Raw genomic sequence first — 24,773 nt, forward strand, 5'->3', positions numbered from 1 at the left:
CCCTGTATTGGCAGGGAGATTTTTTTTAATTAATTAATTAATTTTAATTGGAAGCTAATTACTTTATACTGTGGTGGTGGTTTTTGCCATACGTTGACATGAATCAGCCACGGATGTACACGTGTCTCCCATCCTGAACCCATCCCATCGCTCTGGGTTGTCCCAGTGCACCGGCTTTGAGTGCCCTGTTTCATGCCTCACTTAGACTGGTCATCTGCTTCACATATGGTAATATAAATGTTTCAATGCTATTCTCCTAAATCATTCCACCCTCCCCTTCTCCCACAGAGTCCAAAAGCCTGTTCTTTATATCTGTGTCTCTTTTGCTGGCATGGACCACCAGATTCTTAACCACGGGCCACCAGGGAAGTCCTCAGTTTGCCTTTTTAATCTGCAGGCAAAAGACCAGATTATAGTTTTTTGTCAAATACTCTGTCAATTTCATAGCTTCTCCCTAATCATTTTTTGTCCTAGTACTTAATGTAGAAAGTCAAGTCCTTGCATGCCACCATTTAGAGTAACAGTGACCTTGAAGTTGGTCTAGGCAGCCTCTGGAATAGCTTCCACCTTGTCATCAGTGCTCTTGTCATGAGCCTAAAGAGGACCACAGCTCTAAGGAAAAAGTGTATTGAAGACCCTGCCAGAATAGTGGAGGGCTGGAAAATGGGCTTTATTTAATACACTTTCAGACCTGTCCACTTTGAAAGAGTATGGTGCTGGTCGTCATTGCATCTGTCTGATTGAATGGAAGCCAAAGAAAGATTGCCTCCAGAGGTAGATGTTTGTCTTCTCCTCTCCAGCTGCTCACTGTGAAATAATAATCAAATGAGGAAGGTGTGTGGTTGGATCAACTGCTGGCATGGCAGCTGGACACGTTCTCTGAATGTTGTTGCACAGTTGCTTAATCATTTGACCATAGATATCCCTATTACACTGTATTTAGGCACTAAATGCCCAAACTTGAAAGCAAAGAACGTTCGGGCTGACTTGTTGATCGTCCTGCCAAACCTGAATAATCCCACCTGCTACTGAACCGGAGACACTGTTGCCACTCAGTGTACAAGTGGTCAGACAGCTGGAGGGAAAAGTGATAAACCTGCCTGGCAATTTTATGTATGCTGTGACCTTTACTTTTAAAATCACCCAACAAGTTGCTGATTCAAGAGCATGCCCACCTGCATACAGTCTCCATTTTGTATTGTGATTAAACTTTTGAATTTTGGAGATTGCATTGGTTTCATCACCGGTGTTTCCCAGTGCTTCTTAGAAAAACAAAATTGAGCTTATCACAATGGCCTGTAGTTTTCTTAAAATATAAACCTATAAGTAAAGTTATAAATATATTTATAAAAATATAAATATAAACTATAAATTAAAATTCAAGTTTTAATGTTTTATTTTTACTTTTTTGGAGAGGGCTGGGGACTTTAAGCCTGGGGCTTCTCAGTAGTGATTGTAAATTATGCTACTTTGTAGTTTGTGCACACTGTAAAAGGAGGTAGTGTTCTTAGGTTATATTTCATATCTTAAAATTTTAATACCCCTTTTTATAATTTGTAAGAAAATGCACATTTTATTGTGTGTCAAATGAGACCTTCTTATGATATTTTAAGTATTCTGTAGCCAGGTCATATGATTAACTTCAATCATATGTATTGTATAGGTGTGAATGGATGAATTCATATTTACAAATACCAGTTTTCCCTCTGGATAATTTTTAGTGGCTTACATCTCATGCCCTTTAGTCTTTAAATTTGTCTTTGCAGAGTCCCCTTGACTGTTTTGATTTTGGTTAACAGGGAGGCATGATTTCCCTTTTATTTTCCACCATCATGAGATCAGTTCCTTTTGCATACTTTCTTGAGGACCTGAGGCAGAGAGTCTCTAAAGAAGGGTGCCTGAAATAATACTTAGACTTCATAAGCTATTTTGTTCTCATTTCATGTCACTTCTTTAATGGCCTGGCTGCATGGCGTAAAGCAGCCACACGCTGTTTAAAGAGATGCCACAAACTCAACCCAGTGTGTCCTCGTGTGACGCTTTGCTTCTGAATGGACGTGTGAGTGGCCAACACTCTCATCTACTTTTCTTGATCTAAATAAAAACTACCTTTTTAGTGAAAAAAAAAAAAAACAAAACCACATTTGGTAGATGCAGACTCTTGGGAATCTTAGTTTTTCAGTGAAGTACACTGTGGTTGATGCCACTTCAAAATGTGTTTTTTTCCAGAGTCTTTTCCCCCAAAGCCACGTTTGAATGAAGTAATTAATAGTGACTAGTAACCGAGATGCATGGGGTCGCAAAGAGTCGGACACGACTGAGCGACTGAACTGACTGACTGGCTGAGTCACTGAGATTTACTGAGTGGTTATTGCGTGCCTGGCTTTGTGCTGAGCACTGTGCTCCGCATCAACTGTATGGTGTAGAAGCTGTCATCAGTTCTATGTAGTCAACAGACAAGCCATTAGAAATTAAGCCATTTGTCTGAGATGACACGGCTAGCCAGCGTTGGAGCTGACGCTCAAGGCTATTGGCTGACTCCAGAGCTCTTGTCTGTAATAGTCATACAGCCTTGAAACAAATTTAGTCGAATAAGCCTAGCAAAGACTTATGTCCCTAGTGAGTTTAAATTAAGAAATATTGTGTTGAGCCTATGCCAAAATACTTGATAAAAATACACAAAGTATGTAGTATTACAAGGCCCAAATTTAAGAACTGTTTAAATTGTGAGTTCTTGGAACATTTACTCAAGAATCTTTAACAGGAAAATCCTCAGTTACAAAGAACTCCCTATTTCAAAAACATTAAAAAATCTTAACTTTTTTAAAGGAAAATGTAGGAGAAAGAGTTAGAAAATCAACACTCTCAAAACTGTCAGCGTTTTATTAGAGCTGTCAGAAGACTACAACCATGGGAAAGCTCAATGGAATAAAATGTGTAATTTTTGTGAGGCTGTGATAGACACTTCAGAGTCCTAGATAGGCCCTGCAAATAAATATAAGAAAGAGCAGAAGCGCTGAGACTGTTTGGAGCAAGCTTTCCTCCCCTCTGTCCAGCAGGCCAGCAGGTCAGAATTCTGAGAATTCACAGATTTGGGGCATTTGGGGCTCGTCCCCTTGTCTCCATAGTCATCATTTTTGCCAGTTCCTTTGACTTAGGACAGTTTCACACCATCTACTAAGCAGCCTCCGTGTGCTGCCTGGAACCCTCAGCAAACCTATAATAAATGATCCTGACCTGGAGTCCTGGCTCTGTGCTCTTGTCGCCAGAAGTCATTGATGAAGCTGGATGGGGTGAAGAGCCTTCTTGCTCTTTCCTGACAACAAAGTTTTAGGTCCAGAAAAAATAATGGGGCTAAGTAGTGAGTTAGAGAAGAAGAGAGAGAGAGAGAGGCAATGGAAGCAGACCACTGGTGAGCAGAGAAACGGTTTTAACGCTGAATTCATATACAGCAGTTTGGACCTAGGAGCCTGGCTCCTTTGGGAATAACATTGCTCAGAAAGAGTAGCCAGCAGCAGCTGCAGCTGAGACTTCAGAAGAGAGAGGTTTTTCTTCTCCAAGAATGGGAGCATTGTGCAGATTGCTCTTTTGATTTTGAAAACACAGACCACACGAGAACTTCATGAGTTTTCCTTTGCATAGAGAGTGAATTCTTAGCTCTTATGGAGTTAAGTCTTATTCTGGACCACTCATCTCTCATTCACGTGACCTTCTGTTGTCATGACATGACAGCCTCTTTCCTGCCACTGGGACTTTGCACTTGAGGTTCCCTCTTCCAGGAATGCTGTTCCCAAGGCCAGTCCCTTCTGTTTGGGGGTGACATTGTTCTTTCTTTAGACTATACTACCAAATAGCCCATCACCAGACGACTGACCCCATTATCCCTAAATTGCCTCTTTTATTCATTGCTGTATTCTCAGCTTCTAGAATAGTGCTTGGTAGGTAGTAGAGTCCCTCTGTGGAAGAGAATGCGTGAATAAGTGGGTGAATGAAAGAATGATGAAGTATAATTCACATTTTCTGTTTTCTGAGGCCAGCAGTCAGATGGGATTTGGTAGATAAGAATGATTACCTTTTGTTTTCCCAGAGCAGTCGTTCTTAAAAAGTCTGGTTCCCAAAGCCAACAGCATGAAATCAGTAGCACCTGGGAACTGTTAGAGATGCAGATTCTCAGGCCCCAGCTCAGAGAGACCGAGTCAGAAGCTTGGGGTGGGGGTGGAGGGTGGGAGGCTGGCACCCGACGATCTGTGTTCTAGCAGGTTCTCCAGGTGACTGATGCTTGAGAACCCAGGTCTCGGATGCAGGGTCTGGCTAGGTCTATCCGATGACCTCTGTGCCCCCAGCCCTGGAACAATGCCTGGTGCAGAGTAAGCAGGAGATGTTTGTGGAAGGAGTTCATCTGTCTCCTCTTTGTTCGCAAGGTCCTCACCCCTGCCTTGCACACTGAGCACTGGGCACACAGCAGCTGTCAAGGAAGGGAGTGAGGGCCATTCAGAGGACCAGAGGGAGACTTCTGTGCTCTGTGCTGTAGACGTTACCAAATTTAGAATCCCGACTCACCCATCCCTCCTTCCTGTGGCCTCCCGAGCAGAAAGGGAAATTTCCAGCTGCTGCTAGATGCTCATTTGTTTCCATTTGACCCTTCGGTTCCTGCTAGCGAGCCCAAGGGAGAGGGTGAGGAGAGGCTGGCTTGCCTCACTTACAGACCCAACTGCGGAGGAGAGCCCAGTCGCAGGGGTGGAGCCAGGCCAGCGCACTGGCGCCCCAAGGCGGCTGGAGGGGCGGGTCCTTGCTGCTCACAGATAGGCCCCTTGTTCCTATGCCAAGTATCGCTCTTGGCCCAAGAGATTCCCAGCACAAGAGGGCCTTTCTTGGGGCTGTCAGCCTTGCTATTTTTACACTCGGACTCGCAGGCCCTGCTTCTGAGACAGAACTGCACACAGTGAACTGGGCCACTTGGAAAGGACACCTGCACCTTTCCACACCTGCCACTGAACCTCGTCTCCTTGAAGCACCTTCAGTAAGAGGCAGGGATGTAGTGATGACAGGACAGAAGACCACAGAGCTTCTTCGGTGTGAGATCCTGTAGGGAAGGGCGGAGGGCGAAACAGGTGGGATCTCAGCCTCCGCCGTGTGTCTGGGAGTGGAATTGGAAGCTCATGCTTCTAACAGGAGAGGCTGCAGATCCACAGACCAGCTGAGGTGGCCTGAGTTTACTGGATGCAGATTTAATGAGGGAGTAAAGGAGGGAGACTCCTATGCAAAGTCTGCAATGGCAGTGTCCTGGCGTTGATGTCCCCAGGCTCCAGGGTGGGTCCTGGGGGGGCTCAGTTACCAGCTCTGTAACCCTGGTCAGGTCAGCAGGCCTCAGACTTGAAGCCATTGTGTTCTTTCTTTTGTCCCATCCTCATTTATTCACGTTCTGAATTCTCCCAAGCTGACTATAACTGATCTTACTCAGGTCTCTGAAAAAATAGCAGCCATTTCTACATTGGGACCTAGTTTACCCCTTGGCCTTAAACCAAACTGCTGTCCTCTCTGGCCTTAGATACGGGGTAACAGTACTGTATCCTTCATAAGGCCGCAGCGGACTCTCCATGAACTCCGGCAGTAAAGGAGCTGGGTAAGTCAGCCTACAGACTGTCAGCATGCCTGTTACTTTTTACTCTTATTAACAGTACTGTCATTACCAGCCCCTGAGAACCTCATGGCAGCATTAAGACAACTTGGGTTTAAGCCTCAAAGCCTGGCTTCCTATCTTGGCTGCATCGTCCTTGCCTTCTGGTGGGATTGACATGAGCATTAACTGATCCCTGTTTTTTCAAGGAAAATCATACAAACAAGACCAATATTTAAAACAGATAAAAATGGTGCTGCTATGGTCAAAAGGGGCTTCCCAGGTGGCGCTAGTGGTAAAGAACCTGCCTGCCAATGCAGGAGACATAAGAGACGCAGGTTCAGTCCTTGGGTCGGGAAGATCCCCTGGAGAAGGAGATGGCAACCCACTCCAGTATTCTTGCCTGGAGAATCCCATGGACAGAGGAGCCTGGTGGTCTACAGTCCGTGGGATCACAAAGAGTCGGACATGACTGAAGCAACTTCGTGTGCACGGTCAAAAGACTCTGGACAGGCCTGGAGTTCCACCTGCAGCAACACTGTCCTTCCTCCTGATTTAATAACATTTGGAAACCACCGACCTATTGAATGAGGTCCAGGGTACTTATTTAAATGTGCACATAGTTTTTATATAGGAGAACTAAGCAAATTGGGGCTTTGAAGATTAAATAAAATGAAGTGTAATAGCACTGAGGCGCCTCAGAAGGCATGTTTCTTACTATTCCTTTGGAACCTATCAATGAAAAAATAAACAAAATCTCAACTCCAGCCCAGAACTCTTCCCAGTTTATCATATCTTTTTTTTTTTTTTTTTTTTTTTTCCACAAGAACATTTACAAACACCATCAAAGGAAGTAGATGTTGTTCTTTACTAGAAGCTAGTTTTCTGGAGTACTCTGTGAAGTTGCTCAGTTTTATGAAATTGCACAGAAATGATTTCTTCAGAATTCCTCTTTTGCCAAGTGCCAAGTTCAATTCCCATCATTCGGGACTTCATTCACTTATTTCTCCCTCCTTCTCTCTTCGTTCTTCTTTCCTATCTTCCTTTCTTCTGTCTACCCATCCATCTGCCATCTCTCCACCATTCATCCGGCTCATTGTTATTGAACACCTGCCATGCTAGGTGTTGGGAATAGGATGGTGAACATGACAGGGATGATGTCTGCCTGCCCTCACGGGACTTACATTCCTTACAACCAGTATAGGGTGATGTGGAGGGGATTCTATAAATGGTTCTGAGCTGCTAACTGCTAATTGTATTGTAAATGTTTCCACCTCACTTCCTCCATCATCATCTCATCATCAATTTTTAGCAATGAAATAACCCCCTTTTAGTTTTTATTCACCTGATGCGAAGACCTGACTCATTTGAAAAGACCCTGACGCTGGGAAAGATTGGGGGCAGGAGGAGAAGGGGACGACAGAGGATGAGATGGTTGGATGGCATCACCAACTCAGTGGACACAGGTTTGGGTAAACTCCGGGGGTTGGTGAGGGACAGGGAGGCCTGGTGTGCTGCGGTTCATGAGGTCTCAAAGAGTCGGACACGACTGAGCAACTGAACCAAACTGAATTTTTATTCCAACAAAATGTCAGCAGAAACTCAGCATTTAAACCAAATATAAGTGACTGGGTCTGATTGAAGACAGAACAGCCCAATTCCTGCCCTGTAGCCCCAGGCCCCTCTCCATCACCCCAGACAGCCAAACTCGAAGGCTGCTGACCGTGGTCTCTCCCCCTGATCTGACATGATATCGTGTTCTCGTCGTTCATCGTGGTATGCAGCTATTCTTCAAGCACGCTAGTGTCCCAGCTGCAGGGACAGCTAGGACATGTGTAAATTCAGGCCCTCGGACCTTAAAAACCACAGAAATGCTTACAAGCACCCTCCTTTTGTTCTTTTATTAGTTTCCATCTTGAGCCTGTTGTCTGTGAGCTGCTAAAATTCGACAAGGGGACACTCTTGGTAGGGTTTTCTCCAACTGAATCCCAAGACCTGTGTATTTTTTCCCATCCTAGTTGAAATACTGACAATAAAACAACAGCAGAAACAACCCTCCCACCCACCCGCTAACAAGGAGACAAGACAGAGGAGTGTATGCACATATTTGTTTCAAGTGGTTTGTGAAAGATTTGGGTAACTTGAAATTATTTAATCATGCTTAATTTCCTGTAGGGGGAGGGGAAGTTTCCATCATAATTTGAGACAAGCGGCAGTTTTGCCTCTGACAGATTTAAATGAGAAAAGCAAACGCTGGGATGCCAAACACCCTCATGAATGCACATCTGTGCCGTCATCTTAATCAACTTCTTTGTTTGGCTTCTTTTTTTCATCTTGCGACGGTAGCAGTCTCAGTGACATGATGCGGTGACATTTGCACAGGGCAAGGCCAGCCTGCTTTCTTTGAATTGCTGTTCTGGCTGCAGCCTCTTATGAATGACCACGTAGGAAAGGGCCTTTCCTTAGAATAAAGTGATCCCCAAATGTAGAGTGCAGATTGATTATGTTTTCCTACCTATGTACATCCAGCTGCTTGCAATTTCTCCATCATGCCTCTCACTCTATGGATTTCTTACTCTGCTTTCTCTTCTCTCCTCTCTTCTCTAGTACTTTAGCCCATTTTATAAGAAAGCCCAAAATGAGATATTTAAAAGCAAATAATTATGCAGTAAACTAATAAAATATTGATATGGTCCAGAGATGGCAGAAATTGCCCAGTAGATGTATTTTATTTGTCCCACCCCGCCCACACACACACACACACACACATACATATACACAGTGCCTAAAGAATTATTTTTTGAATTTAAAGGCCTTTGGACTTTGTACATACTTACTGGTTTGCCTCATAGCTCAGTTGGTAAAGAATCTGCCTGCAATGCAGGAGACCCCGATTCGATTCCTGGGTTGGGAAGACCCACTGGAGAAGGAATAGGCTACCCCCTCTAGTATTCTTGGGCTTCTCTTGTGGCTCAACTGGTAAAGAATCTGCCTGCAATGTGGGAGACCTGGGTTCTATCCCTGGGTTGGGCAGATCACCTGGAGAAGGGAAAGGCTATCCATTCCAGTATTCTGGCCTGGAGAATTCCATGGACTGTGTAGTCCATGGGGTTGCAAGGAGTTGGACATGACTGAGCAGCTTTCACTTTCACCCATTTGCCACAGTCCCCGCCATTCTCTGTTGTGTTCCACACTACGCTCATTCCTGTATTTACATTACTGGTCTGTTTTTAGAGTTCCTTTTTGAATTCCGAGGCCCTATCAGTCTGTCTTCTTTGGGAAGCTTCTGTGTGCAGTTTGGAATTCCAGAGTGTTACAAAAGACATGCTGCTTTAGATGTTTACCATCAAGTGGGACGAGTTGTTAAAGCAAAGATAACAAGTGCAGTTCTCATAAATCCAGCAACTCATCCAGAAAGCAAAGAAAATTAGAATTGTACTCATTGCTGGGTGTGTGATACCAAACAGTAACTCTTACTAATTTACAAAGGGGTTCAGTAGATTTTGTGTGTAATCTTGCAGATTTTGTTTGAGTAGTTGATTCTGACTAATGGAGCTTTAGCCTGTTCATAGGGTCCTTGGAACTATAAAATGATGATAATGGATCCTTTTACATTCATGTTATCAAGCGTCAAGCTTGCAGTTCTTTCTTTCTTTCTGTATTCCCCCTCTTAGCATACTTGGTGTTTGTAGGATGGCTTTAGTTCTCATTTGGGCTATGGACACATCTGCCCGTGGAATTCTCCTGACTATTGGAACTAAAACCAGAAGACTGTAGTTGTTTCTTCTTTTAATAAAACCACCCCCCTCTCTTTTTTTTTCTTCTATTTTCCAGCAGATATATGGAGTGACCACTCATTTCAGACTGATCCAGATTTGCCACCTGGCTGGAAGAGAATCAGCGACATCGCTGGGACCTATTACTGGCACATACCAACAGGGACGACTCAGTGGGAACGCCCTGTCTCCATCCCAGCAGATCTTCAGGGTTCTAGGAAAGGGTCCCTTAGTTCTGTAACGTCATCTCCCACCCCAGAGAACGAGGTAAAATGGAGTATCTTTTTAATGGCTTAGTAGAGTGGATGTAACTTGTGATTTCTCTTTAGACTCATTGTTTCTGCCCCAGCAGGTCATCAAGGTAAGCTTTCCAATTTTTACGCATGTTGCATTTGAAACCTCTGAAATGCTTCCTCTTCGTGAATAGTGTTAATATCATCTTTCAGGGATCTTTTTATTTTTTAATGGCTTTTGGTCTCTTTAAATACCATTTCAGGTACAGAAAGTAAGAGAGGCTGATTAATGAGAAGTGGTTAAGATTCCCTGGGGCTCACTGAGGCAGTACTTCACTATGTAGGTGCCGCTTCACAGTGCTGGTTCCATAAAATATTTACACACGGAAGAACGTCTCTTGGCCTGACGTGTTATAATTACCGCACATCTTATTAATATCCTTGGGCTCATTTGATTGCAAGGAGAGAATGTCTGCAGGAATAACCCTTGAGAACCCTTAAATGCTTAATTTCTAATAAGAAATATAAAAAGAGAATCTGTTTATTTAGCAGAAGTGACATTATTTTAGAAATAATTAGCAGCATAAATTTGTTCTATCCCTGAGGAAGAAATCTGATGTTTAAACAAAGAATTGAGGCATTAAAACAAATTCCATCATGATAGTTGTTAATACAGAAACTCCTGCAGTGAACCTTTGTGAATCCCGATAACAAAATATTCAAGAGAATTTACAGTGGGAAAAGGTCACAGTTAAGTAATGGCTTTTTTTTTTTTTTTTTTTTTTTTTTGAGAAAAGAGGTTTGATTCCTGACACACAGGCATTTCTGCCTTTTCTCTGACCACAATCTTTTGTTCTTTAAACAACTTATTTTCTTTTACTTTGAGGACATGGAAGGAATTTGAGCTGCATCTCTTACCCAAAAGCCTCTCTACATATTTGCTGCTATTACTGCCCTTCCTGTCTTTAAAAGTAAACAACATCTTCCATTATTTACTTACTTTTCTCTAAGAGGCAGGAAGACCTACATTCCAACCATATTCTTGCTGTTACTGGGCTTCAGCATCTCACTCACTCCACCTGGGCCTTAAACTCTCCATCTTTCAAGTAACGGTTAGGGCGAGCTATAACCCTCTGTTGATAGACTGGGGCTTCAGTTTGTTGGTGTGGGGCCCTAATGATCAGACACCCGCTTCAGTTCCACTGAGCTACTTAGGATTTCATTGCTTATCACTGGGCAATTTTGGTAATTTTTTTATTAGCATAATATTCCTACTCCCAGAGCAAATCCCGTTCAGTCTTTTATTCACCTTGTGTGAGGTGTGCTGGGAGGTGGAGAGGAACCAACTCAGCCTACCAGGAAGTAGAGTCCTCCTCCATGCCAGCCCAGGTGTCTCTTGGCATTTCTCCCTGGACCTCAGCACAGCTCCCAGGAACTGAGTGGGCCAGGACACCCCTGGGGCCTCAGTGAGACGCAGAGGTCCTCTTTCATCTTCACCTGCACTGCTTGGCATCTCTGTTAGAGTCTCTCCAGCCCAGGACTTCACTCTCCTATCGATCCCTTTGCCATCCTCACCTCCAGGGAGAGCCCTGCAAGCTGAGAATGCCAGGGTGGGAAGGGGTCATCTGGCACCAGTGTCCATCCATCACAGACAGGGAAGCCGAGGCACAGAGAGGCCAGTGACCAGAAGCCACACTGGGTCTAGAACTCAGGGTTCCCAAATCCTCCTCAATTCCAAGCCAGAGTTCTCCTCACTTGGCTTCCCTGGCTCTGAGATTTCAGCCCACCTGCTTTCTCTTTGTCCAGAGGTGAGATGATCAGACTGACTTTGAGATACCGCTTTCTGTTCAGTGAACCTCTCGTCTTCCATATATGGAAGAAATGAAGTTTGTCTTGAAGCCCGCATCCTGAGGCTGAGGCATTGGTGGGGTGAGGCCCAAGGTGGGCATCTCGGGGTTTAAGTGCCTCGGATTTTTTACCTCTTTGATTAACATGGAAGACTTTTGTTTTCATACTTTCTGCATAGAAGAACGCAGCACAGGTGGGCTGCTGACCCTGGGGAAGATGATCAGGTGGCAGAGTCCACATTCACATCCCTGAGCCTCCTTCTGACATCCACTGTCACCTGCTCTGTCCCCGTCCTTGCCTGCTTCCTTCCCTTCCCCCTCACTGCCCAGCCCCCTTCCCAGCTCAAACTGTGTCCCCCCCACCCAGTTCCTCTCCTGGAATTCAGTATTTCCTTCACATCTCCACTGCTCAGCCTCCCAGTGGCTGTTCATGACTTACTGTAGCTTTTAGGATATTTTCATAAATGTCACTTCATTTGTTCCCTTCAAGACTCTTCATGTGGCAGAGAAGACAGCTGTTCTGTTTCCCACTTAAGAGGTAACTGGGGCTCATTGAGCTGAGTAACTGGGTCAGGCTGGGCAGATGCCCAGTTCTCAATTCCAGATCCTGTGATCTTCCCCAGCACTGGGTAAATTTCCACCTTGAAGTTGGTGCTATTCTACTCTTCTGTTGCCATCATGTTGGATAAAGTCTTATCCCTCCAAGACACATGTTAACAGATGTGTAGCTTTTTGAAATTTCAGAGACAGGCTCATACCCAGCACTTTAATAGACCAGTGGGATGGATGTTCTTCAGATCAGCCTTTCAGTTGTTCGCTCCATACACATTTTTCCCTGTGCATAAGGCTATCCACGGAGTCAAAGAACCAAGCAGATATAAAAGGCAGTACATTGAAATCCTAGGGGCAGAGGGATAAGCAGGTAGCAGAGAGGAGAGGTTGGGGAAGACCCAGCCTTCCACGTTCCAAGATCCTGCAGCTGCTGACAAGGATATTAAAGCAGAGGCGCTAAGGGAGGTCGAGTATTTACAGCACCAGCGTCATGGCTTATCTCCTAAAACCCTATGCATCTGTACAGTAGTTGGCGTTCCTTTTTTATATTTGACAACCCACATGGAGAGGTGAGGGAGCTTACCCAGAATCACACACCTACTCCCTGGTGGAGTCAAGCCTGAGTGGAGGTGTGCTGGCCCCTGCCCTCACCCCAGGCTTCACTCTGTGTTTATCAGGGACTTTGGAGAGCCTTGGATGTCTTCATCTCCCTCCAGGGGAGGGTGGTGACATATGCAGAGCCTTCTAGAAAATGACTGCTTTTCATAACGTTGTGTTGTTGTTCAGTTGCTCAGTCGTGTCTGACTCTGCGACCCCATGAACTGCAGCATGCTAGGCTTCCTCGTCCTTCACTATCTCCTGGAGTCGGCTCAAATTCATGTCCATTGAGTCGGTGATGCCACCCAACCATCTCATCCTCTGTCATCCGCTTCTGCTCCTGCCTTATGTCTTTCCCAACCTCAGGGTCTTTTCCAGTGAGTCGGCTCTTCCCATCAGGTGGCCAAAGTATTAGAGCTTCAGTTTCAGCGTAAGTCCTTCCAGTGAATATTCAGGGTTGATTTCCTTTAGGATAGACTGGTGTGATTGCCTTGCTGTGTGAGGGACTCAGAGCCTTCTTCAACACCACAGTTCAAAAGCATCAGTTCTTTGGTACTCAGCCGCAGGTGCTAATAACAGTTGAGAAAAAAAGTGATCATTTCTCTAATGCCATTTCTTTGATCCCTAAATAGAATCTATTTTGACTAATTTGGAAACATGAGAGAAAGCAAAATGTTAAGGGCGAGAAAAAACCTATAATATGTCGTGTTAGAAATGCATATTTTTATACAGCTTTTTCCTGAGCTGGCTTTAAAAAAAAAGTAAGTGCCAAATCTGTTGACTAAGCTTCACAAAAGTCTAGGACTGAAGGCTTCCTTACAGTTTGAAAATTGTACATTTCACATTCCAAAGTTCACCAGGGAAGTGTTGAGCGCAACGCATAGTGTTTCCTCTGCAGACGCCAGCAGTATTTTTGCAAGTTTATAAACTGGACGGGAAGCACTTGCCGCTGAAATTTGGCCCAGCGACAGTCTCCCCCTAATCCATCAGTTTGTTCCAAATTACTTAGATGTTGCGTCTTAGAGAGAAGAGGGAGCTCCACAAAATATTTTAATGAGTAACTGTTGGCCCGTGAGCAAGTCTTACTTAGAATCTTCCCAGATGAAGGAGTTTCCCAGTTCCTTAAGAGTAAGGGCAAGGAGGAAAAAAGTGGCTCCAAAGCAAGGGGAGGTCTAGTTGTTTCTCAGGACTGTGATCGCTTTGTGATCACAGTTTACTCTGTTCTTGCTGCATCGCTCCTGGAGTCTGGGAGGGGCCTGTGCAGCTAAGTCCCTAGGAGAACAATTTCCGAGCATTGCATTAGAACCTGAGGATTTTCATGTACATTGAGAAATAAGACAGCAACATTAAGGGGCCGGTCTGTCATCATTTTCCTGAGCCAAGTTCTTGACCTGCTCACGGAGTCTTAATATTTCAGAACTGGCAGGAACCTTCGAGAAGGGACTAGTGGATGTTACAGCAGTATTTCTCAGCCCACTGAACCGAGGATTGTGGCCAGGGTAACCTCTGGGCTTGCAGAGCATGCTGATTCCTTGTTCTTACCCTAGGCCACTGAGCTAGACTCTGTAAGGGTGAGGCCTGAGAGTCTGCCTTTATCATATGCTTTTGCCCCACCCCCAAAACGAGGGGTGCTTCCCTGGTGGCTCAGATGGTAAAGAATCTGCCTGTAATGCAGGAGACCCAGGTTCGATCCCTGGGTTGGGAAGATCCCCCGGAGAAGGGAATGGTTCCATTATTCTTGTCTGGAGAATTCCATGGACAGAGGAACCTGGCAAGCTATAGTCCGTGGGGTTTCAAAGAGTTAAACACAACTGAACAACTTGCACTTTTCCAAAAAAGGAAAAAAAAAATCCTATGCTTTCCAGGAAATTATATGCCGAGGGATTACAAAAGCCAGTCTTCTAGTGAATCTAGTCTGTTTTTATTTATGTGTCACTTCTGCTTAAATACTTTGGCCTCATCTTAGCATCTCCTGGGAATCATTGCTCTCATTTGCCTGCTTTCTGAGCCCTTTGATCTTCATTGCATTGTGTCTCTTTGTAGTATTCTTACTTGAGGCACGTCAGCCTCCCTTTTGGGGGGATTGGGACCTGCCCCCCTCGTCATGCATCCTCAGCACTTGGCACAGTGCCTGGTATGTGGCAACGTTCATTAAATATTTGCTGAATGAAGGAATAAACTGGCTTCCTAGCGGGAGGGAGCTCTTCGATGACTTACTGTAGCCACAGAGCCGGCACCAGAGCCTCAACTCTCCTGATTTTTCCCTAGTTTATAGTTTCTAAATTGTGCTGCTGCTCACACAGACTAATTTAATTCCACAAGCATTTGTCAATCTGTTTTCTAGTTAGATTTTTTTTAAACTGCTTTGTATTATGTTTACATGACAAACCATAACTGTTCTTTTGATAGTGTTGTATCCAACAAAACATAGAAAGCAGTTTTAAAAGAAGAAAAAAATAAACCCATGTACATGGACACAGTGCTCATTAACACTGTCTGGCCTATTCAGAATTCCAGAAGTCCAGGTGCTCTGCCATTTATGGTCAAGGCCATGGCTCAAATCTTGACAGAAGAGGATTATGAAGCATAATTGATATGCTCTGTAGTCCCTGAGCTCTCAAACATTTTATTCTTACAAATGCCTTTATTTTCTCCGTGGCAAGAGTAGAGGACAGTGCCGTTTCCTGGGCAGCTTCGGGCAGCCAGCCCCTGGGCCAAGGGCTCACATTCTTGACCTCATGGCATCCACACTCCGGTGGGAAGTCTCTCTAGCCCTGTCTGATATGCAGGGCACTGAGTTCACAGAGCAGTGAGGGCAGAGGCAGGGTCTGAACCCGAGCTTCCCAGACGGCTGTGTTGACTTCATAGCTTCCGAAGAGCATGCAGCAGTGATGTGATCGTGGCTTCGTCAAGACCACTGTGGGATGTTCATGTGCTTCCCTGTCTGCAACCCTTCACTCTTGCTCTCCAGTTTGCACGTTGATACCACTTCATAGAGACTTTCATAGCACCTCCAGGGACTTTCTCATCCCCTTGGACCCCATCCTCAGGAGAACTCTGTTGACGTTGTCAAAGGACCAACTCTTAGTTTTCTTCCAGCAGAAGGACAGTGCATCATCTTTGTTTGATTTGAGGAACTGCTTTCTAAGATCCCAGAAGAGAAATCTAGAAGAAGAAAACTCTCAGTAGTTGAAGTTATACAGTCAGATTCCCTTAAGGGGTCATGAAGGGCACCATGCTGAAAGGTCTTGAAGGGTCACGGCAGGTGCCATGCCCCAGGTGCTGGGTGAGTCCCCCAGAGCTAGGATTTTGGGGCTCTCTCAGACCTGAGCATGATCACCATAATCAGGATAAGGGCGGCTGCAGCCTGGCCAGGGTCACGGCAAGCACCAGGAGAGTATGTGCCCACTGTAACACTTGACACCAGCACCTCTCAGCCGTGCAAGGCTTTTTAGCTGCATTGCCCGAGAGATGATCCATGAGAGGCTGTTGCTCACACCCGATGGTCTCTGTTCTCCCTTTATCTCTATCCTGTGTCTGTCTTTCCTAGGTTACTCCACCTGCCTTTCCTCTTTTATTGTCTTTCTCTTTTCTTTCATCCCTCACTCCTATCACCCAAACTACAGACTTTCCTTAGAACCCAAGCGTCTCTGTTGGTTTCTTTTTTCTTTAAATTACTAGCTAAAATGTTGTATTCTCTCTTAATTAAAAAAATAGATGAATAGACGATATCGTTCTTAAAATTTAAGACAAGTTGTTTTTGTCCTTCACTGCCCTTGATTTTAAAAAAGAAAAATTACAATCACTTATGTGAAGGACAACATTTCTCATCTTCATTGTCAGTGAAAATTTTAAATTTAGGAGGGAAAAAAAGACTCTGTCTTGTTCATGGTAAATAACACTAGTTTCCATTTTTCTTTGCTTGAGTTCCGTGCTAAAGGGTTTATTTAGGAATACTTATATGTTATTTTAAGATGTTGCAAAATCACTGTATATCACCTTTGTTTATTTAAATCTATAAAATGTGATTGTTGGAAGTTTGCCCACTGATTCATGTCTCTGTAGCATGAGAGCTGAATTCATACAGTCTTAGAAGCATAAACGACTTTTACTTTACCGGGACTCCTGCATCCAAAGAGAAAATATATATATATAAAAATTTAAACACACATGTACAGAGAAATGTTTGATTAAATGCCAGAGCCTTTTCTGAATACTTGTTTTTAAAAATGCTCTTCTTTCACTCTCTATAATCCCAACACAGTGTTTTTTGAATATGATTTCTGATTTCAGATTACTTTTGTCAGACACATGCCTTTTTAAAAAATTTCTTCACAAGAATGCAGTTAGGGAGAAAAAACCCCACATCCATTTTAGGGGGTTCACAGTACTCTTGCCTGGAAAATCCCATGGATGGAGGAGCATGGTAGGCTGCAGTCCATGAGGTCGCTAAGAGTCTGACACGACTGAGCAACTTCACTTTCACGTTTCACTTTCATGCATTGGAGAAGGAAATGGCAACCCACTCAGTGTTTTTGCCTGGAGAATCCCAGGGACAGGGGAGCCTGGTGGGCTGCCATCGGTGGGGTCACACAGAGTCGGACACGACTGAAGCAACTTAGCAGCAGCAGCAGGTCCCCCCAACTGACAGGTTGAAGATTTTCCTGTAATATTTTCTCCTTAGTGAAAACCGAATACTTTTTGGAGGATGGAGGGAGGAAAGAGGTGAGGGGCTGGACAACTTTCCTGTTCTGCGCTCGGTAAAAGAGATCGTTTTAAAAAATACATAGACCCAGTGGTCTAAGTTTGAAAAAGTGCAGGTCAGCTGCCTAATCCAGAAAAGAAAGCAACAGGGACGCCAGCTGTGCAGTGATGATAGATCAAATTTGCAATGATTTTGCCCTCAGAGAGGCCTTCAGAGCCAAATAAATGCATTTGTCAACACCTGGGACGTTTGAACTCAGCCACTTCTGTTCTGAGTGGCTTTGAAACTTGTATTCATTGTGTGTCGAAGCTATGGGTCAGTATTACCATCTCACTTTCAAAGAACTTTAGTTGAAAAGTTACCTAGTGGAAGAGTTCCTCCTGTTGACTTATTCAAGAAAAGAGATCTGCCTGACAAATCAATGGAACAAATTCGTGAGAGTGTACCTGGGTGTCTTATTAGTATCATTTAATTCCCCAAACGTCACATAAAAAATATTTGAATATTCAGTTAATGGAGTAGAAAGAAAAAAGATGGTCCCATGTTATCCGAGGTGAATAAAAGAAGGAGTCGTTTAGATTCTAGGTCTATTATAAGAGGTTTGCCAGCAAGGAAAGGCTTCACGCTTTGTCCTATAACTATGCTTGCTGCTGCTGCTGCTAAGTCGCTTCAGTTGTGTCCGACTCTGTGTGACCCCATAGATGGCAGCCACCAGGCTCCTCTGTCCCTGGGATTCTCCAGGCAAGAACACTGGAGTGGGTTGCCATTTCCTTCTCCAATGCATTAAAGTAGAAAGTGAAAGGAAAGTCGCTCAGTCATGTCAGACTCTTCGAGACCCCATGGACTGCAGCCCACCAGGCTCCTCCATCCATGGGATTTTCCAGGCAAGAGTACTGGAGTGGGGTGCCATTGCCTTCTCCAATAACTATGCTTAGGAAAGTATTTTGTGACTGAATATTAATTTGTGAAGAGGCTTGGGTGGCAAGGAAGTACACCTTTGTATGAATGAGAGGAATTTACATTAGATTGTCTAGACTCTTTTTTATTAGATTAAATCTCAGGGAGATGAGGTCAGGCAGGGTGCCTTACCCTCCTTTATTATTGTTTTTTTCTGAAGTGGAGATAATTGGGCCCCTAGTTTTGTTATGCCCCTAGCTATGGACACTCCCCAGTTTTCACCCAACTCATTGACCAGCATACCTCAAGAAAACAGTTCTTTTGGTTAATAGGAGAGAAAAAATTCTTATGGAATTAGGTGTGCTAGGGCTTTAATACTTTGGTGCATATTGTGTGCTTTTAAGACCACATGTAGATAGTAACTTCCCTGTCTGGTAATAACATTCAGCCATTCGTCTTGGTAAGTAATTAAAGCGCCCTCCTGCCCTCCTACCCTGGGCCTCTAGTGATGATGTGGATCTAGGGAGAGCAAGCTACGTGTTGCTGTTAGAGTGAATTTGTTCCCTAACCCATCCCCGTGAATATCAATGCTAACAACAGTGTCTTGTGTGTGTGTTTTCTTTTCTTTCCTTTTTATTATTTTCTTTTTTTTTTTTAAATCAATGTGCTTTTTCCTATGTGAATAATTGTATGTCTAGAAACAGCCATGGAGTGATTTTGCTGTTCTGAATGGGGGAAAGATTAATAGTGACATTTGGAAGGCAAGTATATTGTCAGATTTTAGCTCATTCAATATTTTGTCCTTTTTGCATGGCTGTGGCTGCATCTTTGTGAACATCATGCACTCTGCAGGGACGGACTGAGGGGCTTCTGGCTCAGGCGGTGGGGCTCACACATGTCGCTTTTTTTGATGTCTCCCATTGTGAATGCCTTCAGGCTGGTCGCCCCAGGCTCCTGTTGTCTCGTAAGAACCGGCATTTGCACCGAGCCAGCATCAGCAGCCCACGCATGCCTTTTTTTCTGCCTGAGCTCACGTACACTCTCTGCCTTGCGCTGGGAGAATTTCTCTCCCCTCTAATATCTGAGGCCGTGTCCTAGGTCTCTGCCTTTGTGCATTAACAGGGATCTCATTTCCTCTAGGATTTGCACGCGGCCACAGTCAACCCGGACCCCAGTTTAAAAGAGTTTGAAGGAGCCACCCTGCGCTATGCATCCTTGAAACTCAGGTAGGGCATTGGACGTACCTGCCAGAAGGTGTAGCTTTGTGCAGCTGGAGATTGCAATAGAATCCTAAGTCCCATTTTCTGTTTTTCTTTCTAGACATGCTCCACATGCCGATGATGATGATTCTTGCAGTATCAACAGTGACCCAGAAGCTAAGGTTTGTAAGAAATGTGCTTTTAGTGACCAGGTTATAGTCTTGCATCAGAATAATGACTTTGGATAATGGCCCAGTTTTTATAAACTGTCAACCCAGACCCACTTAATAAGCAATTATCCCTGAGTCCTCTCTCGGTTGCTAATCTCCCTAACACTTAAAGTAAATCCTTTCAGCCAAGTTGGGTTTGGGAGGGTTTCTGTAATCATCACAACTCTGCTTGTATCTCACTCCATCAGTTCTTTGTGCAGCACGATAAAATTATTGTTTGAACAGGTGGGCTTCAGAAGCCTTTGAAGATAAGCCAGGCTCTACCCTGTCATGCAGTGGAAGGGGAGTTGAACAGGTGCTGTGGACCCCTCACGCCCATCTCCTCCAGGGCAGCTCATACATTGCACAGTGAAAGCTCCTTGCCATCCCTGTCGTAAGCGCTGGCCTGTTTTATGGTGGAAAGTGAGAGTGCACTTGTGCTCTGGACTTCTGGTGCTGGGTATGAGCTGTGACAGTTGTACATTGTCCCTGAGAATCAGGGCCCTGTGTTTCTCTGTGCAGGTGCTCACTTGATGTTCTTAAAGCTTTTATCTTTGCCTTTGTGTTCTCTAAGCAAAGTCCAGTGAGGCGGTGGAGAGTACACTGGGGGGCTTGGAGCCTTGGCTTAGGCACAGTCCTGCCACCTCCCTACCTCTGCTTCTCGGTTCCCTGTTCCCCTTTTCTTGGCACCTCAGGCTCTGCCAACCTCCCTATCCCTGCCCCTACCCACTGCTTGCTGTTGCCTTCAAGCCCGGTATGGGGCTGGGTGTGAGCCCGGGGAGGGTTGTGTTAGGCACACAGTCTCCATGGTGTCTTAGGAAGGAGCAAAGTAGTGACCTGCCCAACCTGGGCAGACAGCATAGCGGTGTGTTCAGTGGGTGACACAGTGGGGCCCTGCCCACTCCCAGCCCTGGTACCTTGCATCCCCTGATACAGGTGCTGTAATAGACTGGAGGGTCGTCCGTTTACTGTGAGCTAGGGTGGTGGGTCCATGGGAAAGGGGATTCCTGGCTCAGTTTCCCCACTCTTGGCCAGGGCGTGGTACATCATCCCAGCAGCTGATGGTCTGTGGGGATGAGCAGCCTGTGGTGGTCTGCACTCACCCTGTAAGTATCCCCATCCTCAAGAGAGCCCAACACTGAATACATGTGAAAAAACACCATTAGGAATCTAGAGAAAGAACGCAGAAGAAAGGAAAAAGCTTCATGTCAATACTTTTTTATAGCTTTTTTCCCACTGCTTTTTAAACACATTTTCATTTGCATCTTATGTAGCAGGACCTAGATATTCTTCTGAATCCCAAAGCAGATCTATGTCGATGCATAAAACAGCAAATAGGTTCCTGTAGCAGCAGTTAAGGGGGGGACCACCAACCAGGTTCAAAACCGTGGCTCCTAGGCTGGAAGCTGCCACATTGCCATTGGTTCTGTAAGAATCCCAGGGCTCTCAGTTGAAATCTCCGTTGCCCTTAATTTGGTGAGCTTTGTTCTAAGCACATACTGGTTGGATGATGGCTGCTCCAGAGCCAGCGGTGTTCTGAACAAGTTCTTGGTCTGCTGCTGACACCCTGACCTTTAAAGATAAATTGTATGGTGAGAAAGGGAAGGAACACAGTAACACAGGAAGGCGGGCTGTGAATAATTTGCTTTTCTACCGGGTGTTTTACAAGGGCTGTCAGCAAAGGTTGAAGGAAGAAAGGTGAGCAGCAGCATCATTTTGCTTTACCCGTAAGGGCTGGGCCAGAGACGTCTGTAAAGCTGAGTGTGAAACTGACGAGAGTAGACCAGGAGGGTGATGCACAGAACGCAGATCAAATTAGTAGCAGGAATAGGAGGCCTGGTTGAGCTGTTACCTAAGATGACACTTTCTCTTTTTCCTCCCAGTTTATTGCTCACTGAATTCTCGATCTTCCCCCATTCTATGGCCAGCATGTCTATTCCAGCACCTATTGGGAATCTGTGTGAATAAGGGGGCTTGGCTTTCTCATAAGTAACTGAAGTTGTACCTAGTTCAAAACAAAAAGTGTGTGTATTGTATTATTTATTTTATTTTATATCCTTCTTTGTTCCATAAAAGATCTGAGGAGACTTATAAGAACACTTAGAAGCCACAGAAAACATAATGGAATAATCAGTGCATCTGTCTGTACTGGGACAGTAGATGGAGTTAGGACAGATCAGACTGGGGAGAAGGAAAAAGTGTGGTTTTCAGCGTATAGGACTTGGCACAGTTATGAACATTGACCTTTGGGTTCATCTTTGTGCTTCCTGGTGATTATTTACATTGAGGATTCTTAACAGTAAATGGTATGAATTCCTGTAGGGGCATCTCAGAATCTTGTAAGAACTTCTGCAAACAATGCATGCTTCTAACTCCCTCACCCCTCCCCTAGGTCTAGGGGACCTAGATTCTGAAGGTCCACCTGCTATAGAAAGTCACTGGCACTCTTGGCGACCCCAAGCTTGTTGGGAGGAGAGAAGGGTTTCAGACCCCTGCCCTCCGTGCCTGCACTGTGCATGAGGTAGAAGCATCTCAGGTCCTGATGGAATAGAATGGTTTTTCCAGGGATCTATTATAAAATAATTGTAATAATGAATATTTATTGAGTACTAACTTTTTGCCAGACATAATCCTAAAGACTTCATTGCTGTTAACTCTCATCATCACAAAAATTCAAGGGATTCAGTATCATTATTGCAGATAAGGAAACTGAAGCATAGGAAGTTAAGCAGCTAGTTAAATAGCAGAGTCAGGATTTGGCTCCAGAGCCCATGCTCACTAGATTGTCCCCCAAAAAGTCTCAATTGGAGCTTCTCTTAGGGGCCACCATCAATTAATGTAATATACTCCAAATATATATATGTATATTTGGAGTATGTATATAGATACATACACACACACACTTATGTACACAGAGAGTGTGAGGGAGAGAGAAATTTGAAATTTGCTCATTGGAAGCAAAGGGCAAACCCATTTCAAGTAAATTGGTGGAGAATTATGACAGTGTGGACCAGCTTTCTGGTCTGACTTGAGTCAGAGGTGAAGTCTAGAAGTGAAACGGATGAGCCACAGGTTTTTTCAGACCATCCCTCAGTGGTGTCATTTCAACCAGGCTTTTGATAAAAGTTGGGCCGAAACAGGAGGAAGGACTGGGTTGGAGGGGGGGGCAGTGGTGGCTGGAGTGGGGCTCATCGAGTGGCTGGCAGTTGGCAGAGCCACACACTTTGGATGCCCCACACACATGGAGTCCCTTTGGGGAAATTGAGGAGTCTCGCTGTGCTTCTCTGGATGCAGGGTCTCACCACCCTGCGATGGAAGTGGGCCGGGGGAGACCCTGCAGGGAAGGCTCAGATAATCCTTCAGTGCTGTTTCCAGCAACACTAAATGAAATTATTGTTTACAAATTGGGAATAAGTCCGTTGGTTTAGAACTGACATTGATGAGGCCACTTTGGAGGGGTTCCCCATTGCCACCACCCCCTGGCCTGTCCTATCTGCCTCTTGGTTTCTCCTTGCCTGTTTATGCTGCTGGGGCACCTAAGGAGGCGAAGTGGCAAGATTTAGGTTCCCAGATGTTCAAGCTTTCCATAGATCTAAAGATATCTAAAGGGTATCTTTAGTTAACCCTTTCCATTCTTTTTAATTTGCCAACAACCCGGAAACTGAGTGCCCCGTAAACAAGCAGAAGGTGTCCTAATTTCTTTAGGGGAAAAAAAATTTTTTTTTAATTTCATGTATGATGGAATTCTAAATACAGTCCCTGGAGAATAAATAGATTGTTAGAGAAAGTGTCTTCCTTACTCCCTCAATGAAACCTAGTTGCTGGAAAAACAAAAGTTGTTTTTAGGCCATCAGGATGTGAATACTTCAAAATTCCCTCCAGCCACTCTGAGTCTAAACATCCTGAATATCAGTAGCTCAGTGAAAATCTAAGTACTAGCGTAAATGATCTCTTCTCCCCACACCACCTCCCCCTTCCCGCAAGAGCAAAGTATTTTTATAACTCTGACAGTGTTTTATGAGCCGACCTACTTTTTTATGCAGTGAATGTGTTTTTTAGTTGATTGCCGTGTATGCATAAGTTTGTATATAATTCTGAGCTCTTTAACTTTTTCTTTTAAGATAATTATATATTTATACAAAAGTCACCAAGACTAAGTTCGCATATTACCTTCCACCTATCTTCCCATAATAACATCTTCATAATCATGGACAATTATCCAAAGTAAGAAAATAATATTGAGACCATATTACTAACTAAAATAGGCTTTGTTCATTCCCATTTTCCAGTGTTTCCCACCAAGACCCTTTTTTTGTTCTAGGACCTAATCCAGGATACTACATTGCATGTACTGAGCTCTTAAAAAATTATTTTACCTGTTCCTTTCCACAGTTCTCAAATTTATTATTCTTAATTCTGTTAATAATATTCTATTTAATTAATTGCGCCGTAATCTGTCTAAACACCCAGTAGTCATACAATTTCCAGTGCTACAGAGCAGAGCTACAACTTCATAAAAATAGGTGGCTTTTTTCCCCTGTAAATCATTGCTTTGGTACAGATTGCTGAAACCAGTATTACCAGGTCAAAGGCTGTCAGCTTATGGCTTCTGTCACTTATTGCAAAACTGTTTCTCGGAGAGGCTGCAGCAGCATGTAATTCCATCTGCAACGCCCCAGAGGACACCTGTGTCCGCTGCCCACTGTTCTCTAGGCTTTGTCATTTTTATTTATTCACATTATTAGTTGTATCGCATGTGAGCTACTACCAGGATCCTACTTTAAATTTCCCCCTCTTAAATGATCAACTAGGACATTTGTTTTGACAGTTACAAAACCCTGCGTTTATTATGGAACTCCATGTTTCTGTCCTTTCTTGGGTGTTTTTTCCTCTTGCTTTTCTCTCCATTTTTAAAATGAAAACTTTAGTTTGGGATAACTTGAGAGATACAGAAAAGTGGCAAAGATAGTACAGAGAGTTCCTATATTCCCATCACCCAGCTTCCCTTTCTTTTACGTAACCGTAGTGCCCTTGTCAAAACGGAACAGTGGTGCAGAACTATTAAGTAAAATCTATCCTGATTTTACCAGTCATTCTTCTAGGTCTTTCTTTGGTTTCGGACAGCGCAGGATGTTTAATCT

The 24,773-nt window shown here is 44.3% G+C and overlaps 1 protein-coding gene and 1 non-coding gene across 18 annotated transcripts in view; both read left to right on the top strand.

Moving 5' to 3' along the window:
- Positions 1–24,773, top strand: part of APBB2 (amyloid beta precursor protein binding family B member 2) — a 377,673-nt gene that overhangs the window by 246,182 nt on the left and 106,718 nt on the right. For 11 of the 17 annotated variants that reach the window (XM_044945932.2, XM_044945931.2, XM_044945935.2 and 8 more), the window contains 4 exons: positions 9,452–9,660; positions 18,923–18,985; positions 19,365–19,450; positions 19,545–19,605. In XM_044945932.2, coding sequence (XP_044801867.2) covers positions 9,452–9,660; positions 18,923–18,985; positions 19,365–19,450; positions 19,545–19,605 — 419 coding nt within the window. The remainder of the gene's footprint in view (positions 1–9,451; positions 9,661–18,922; positions 18,986–19,364; positions 19,451–19,544; positions 19,606–24,773) is intronic. The other 6 variants (XM_044945934.2, XM_044945939.2, XM_044945945.2 and 3 more) reach the window with 3 other exon arrangements.
- Positions 14,256–14,327, top strand: TRNAY-GUA. Its single transcript has one exon. It is a non-coding gene; the product is annotated as a tRNA-Tyr (tRNA).

This window comes from Bubalus bubalis, chromosome 7 (genome assembly GCF_019923935.1).
Source record: "Bubalus bubalis isolate 160015118507 breed Murrah chromosome 7, NDDB_SH_1, whole genome shotgun sequence".
In the NCBI taxonomy this organism is placed as follows: Eukaryota; Metazoa; Chordata; class Mammalia; order Artiodactyla; family Bovidae; genus Bubalus; species Bubalus bubalis.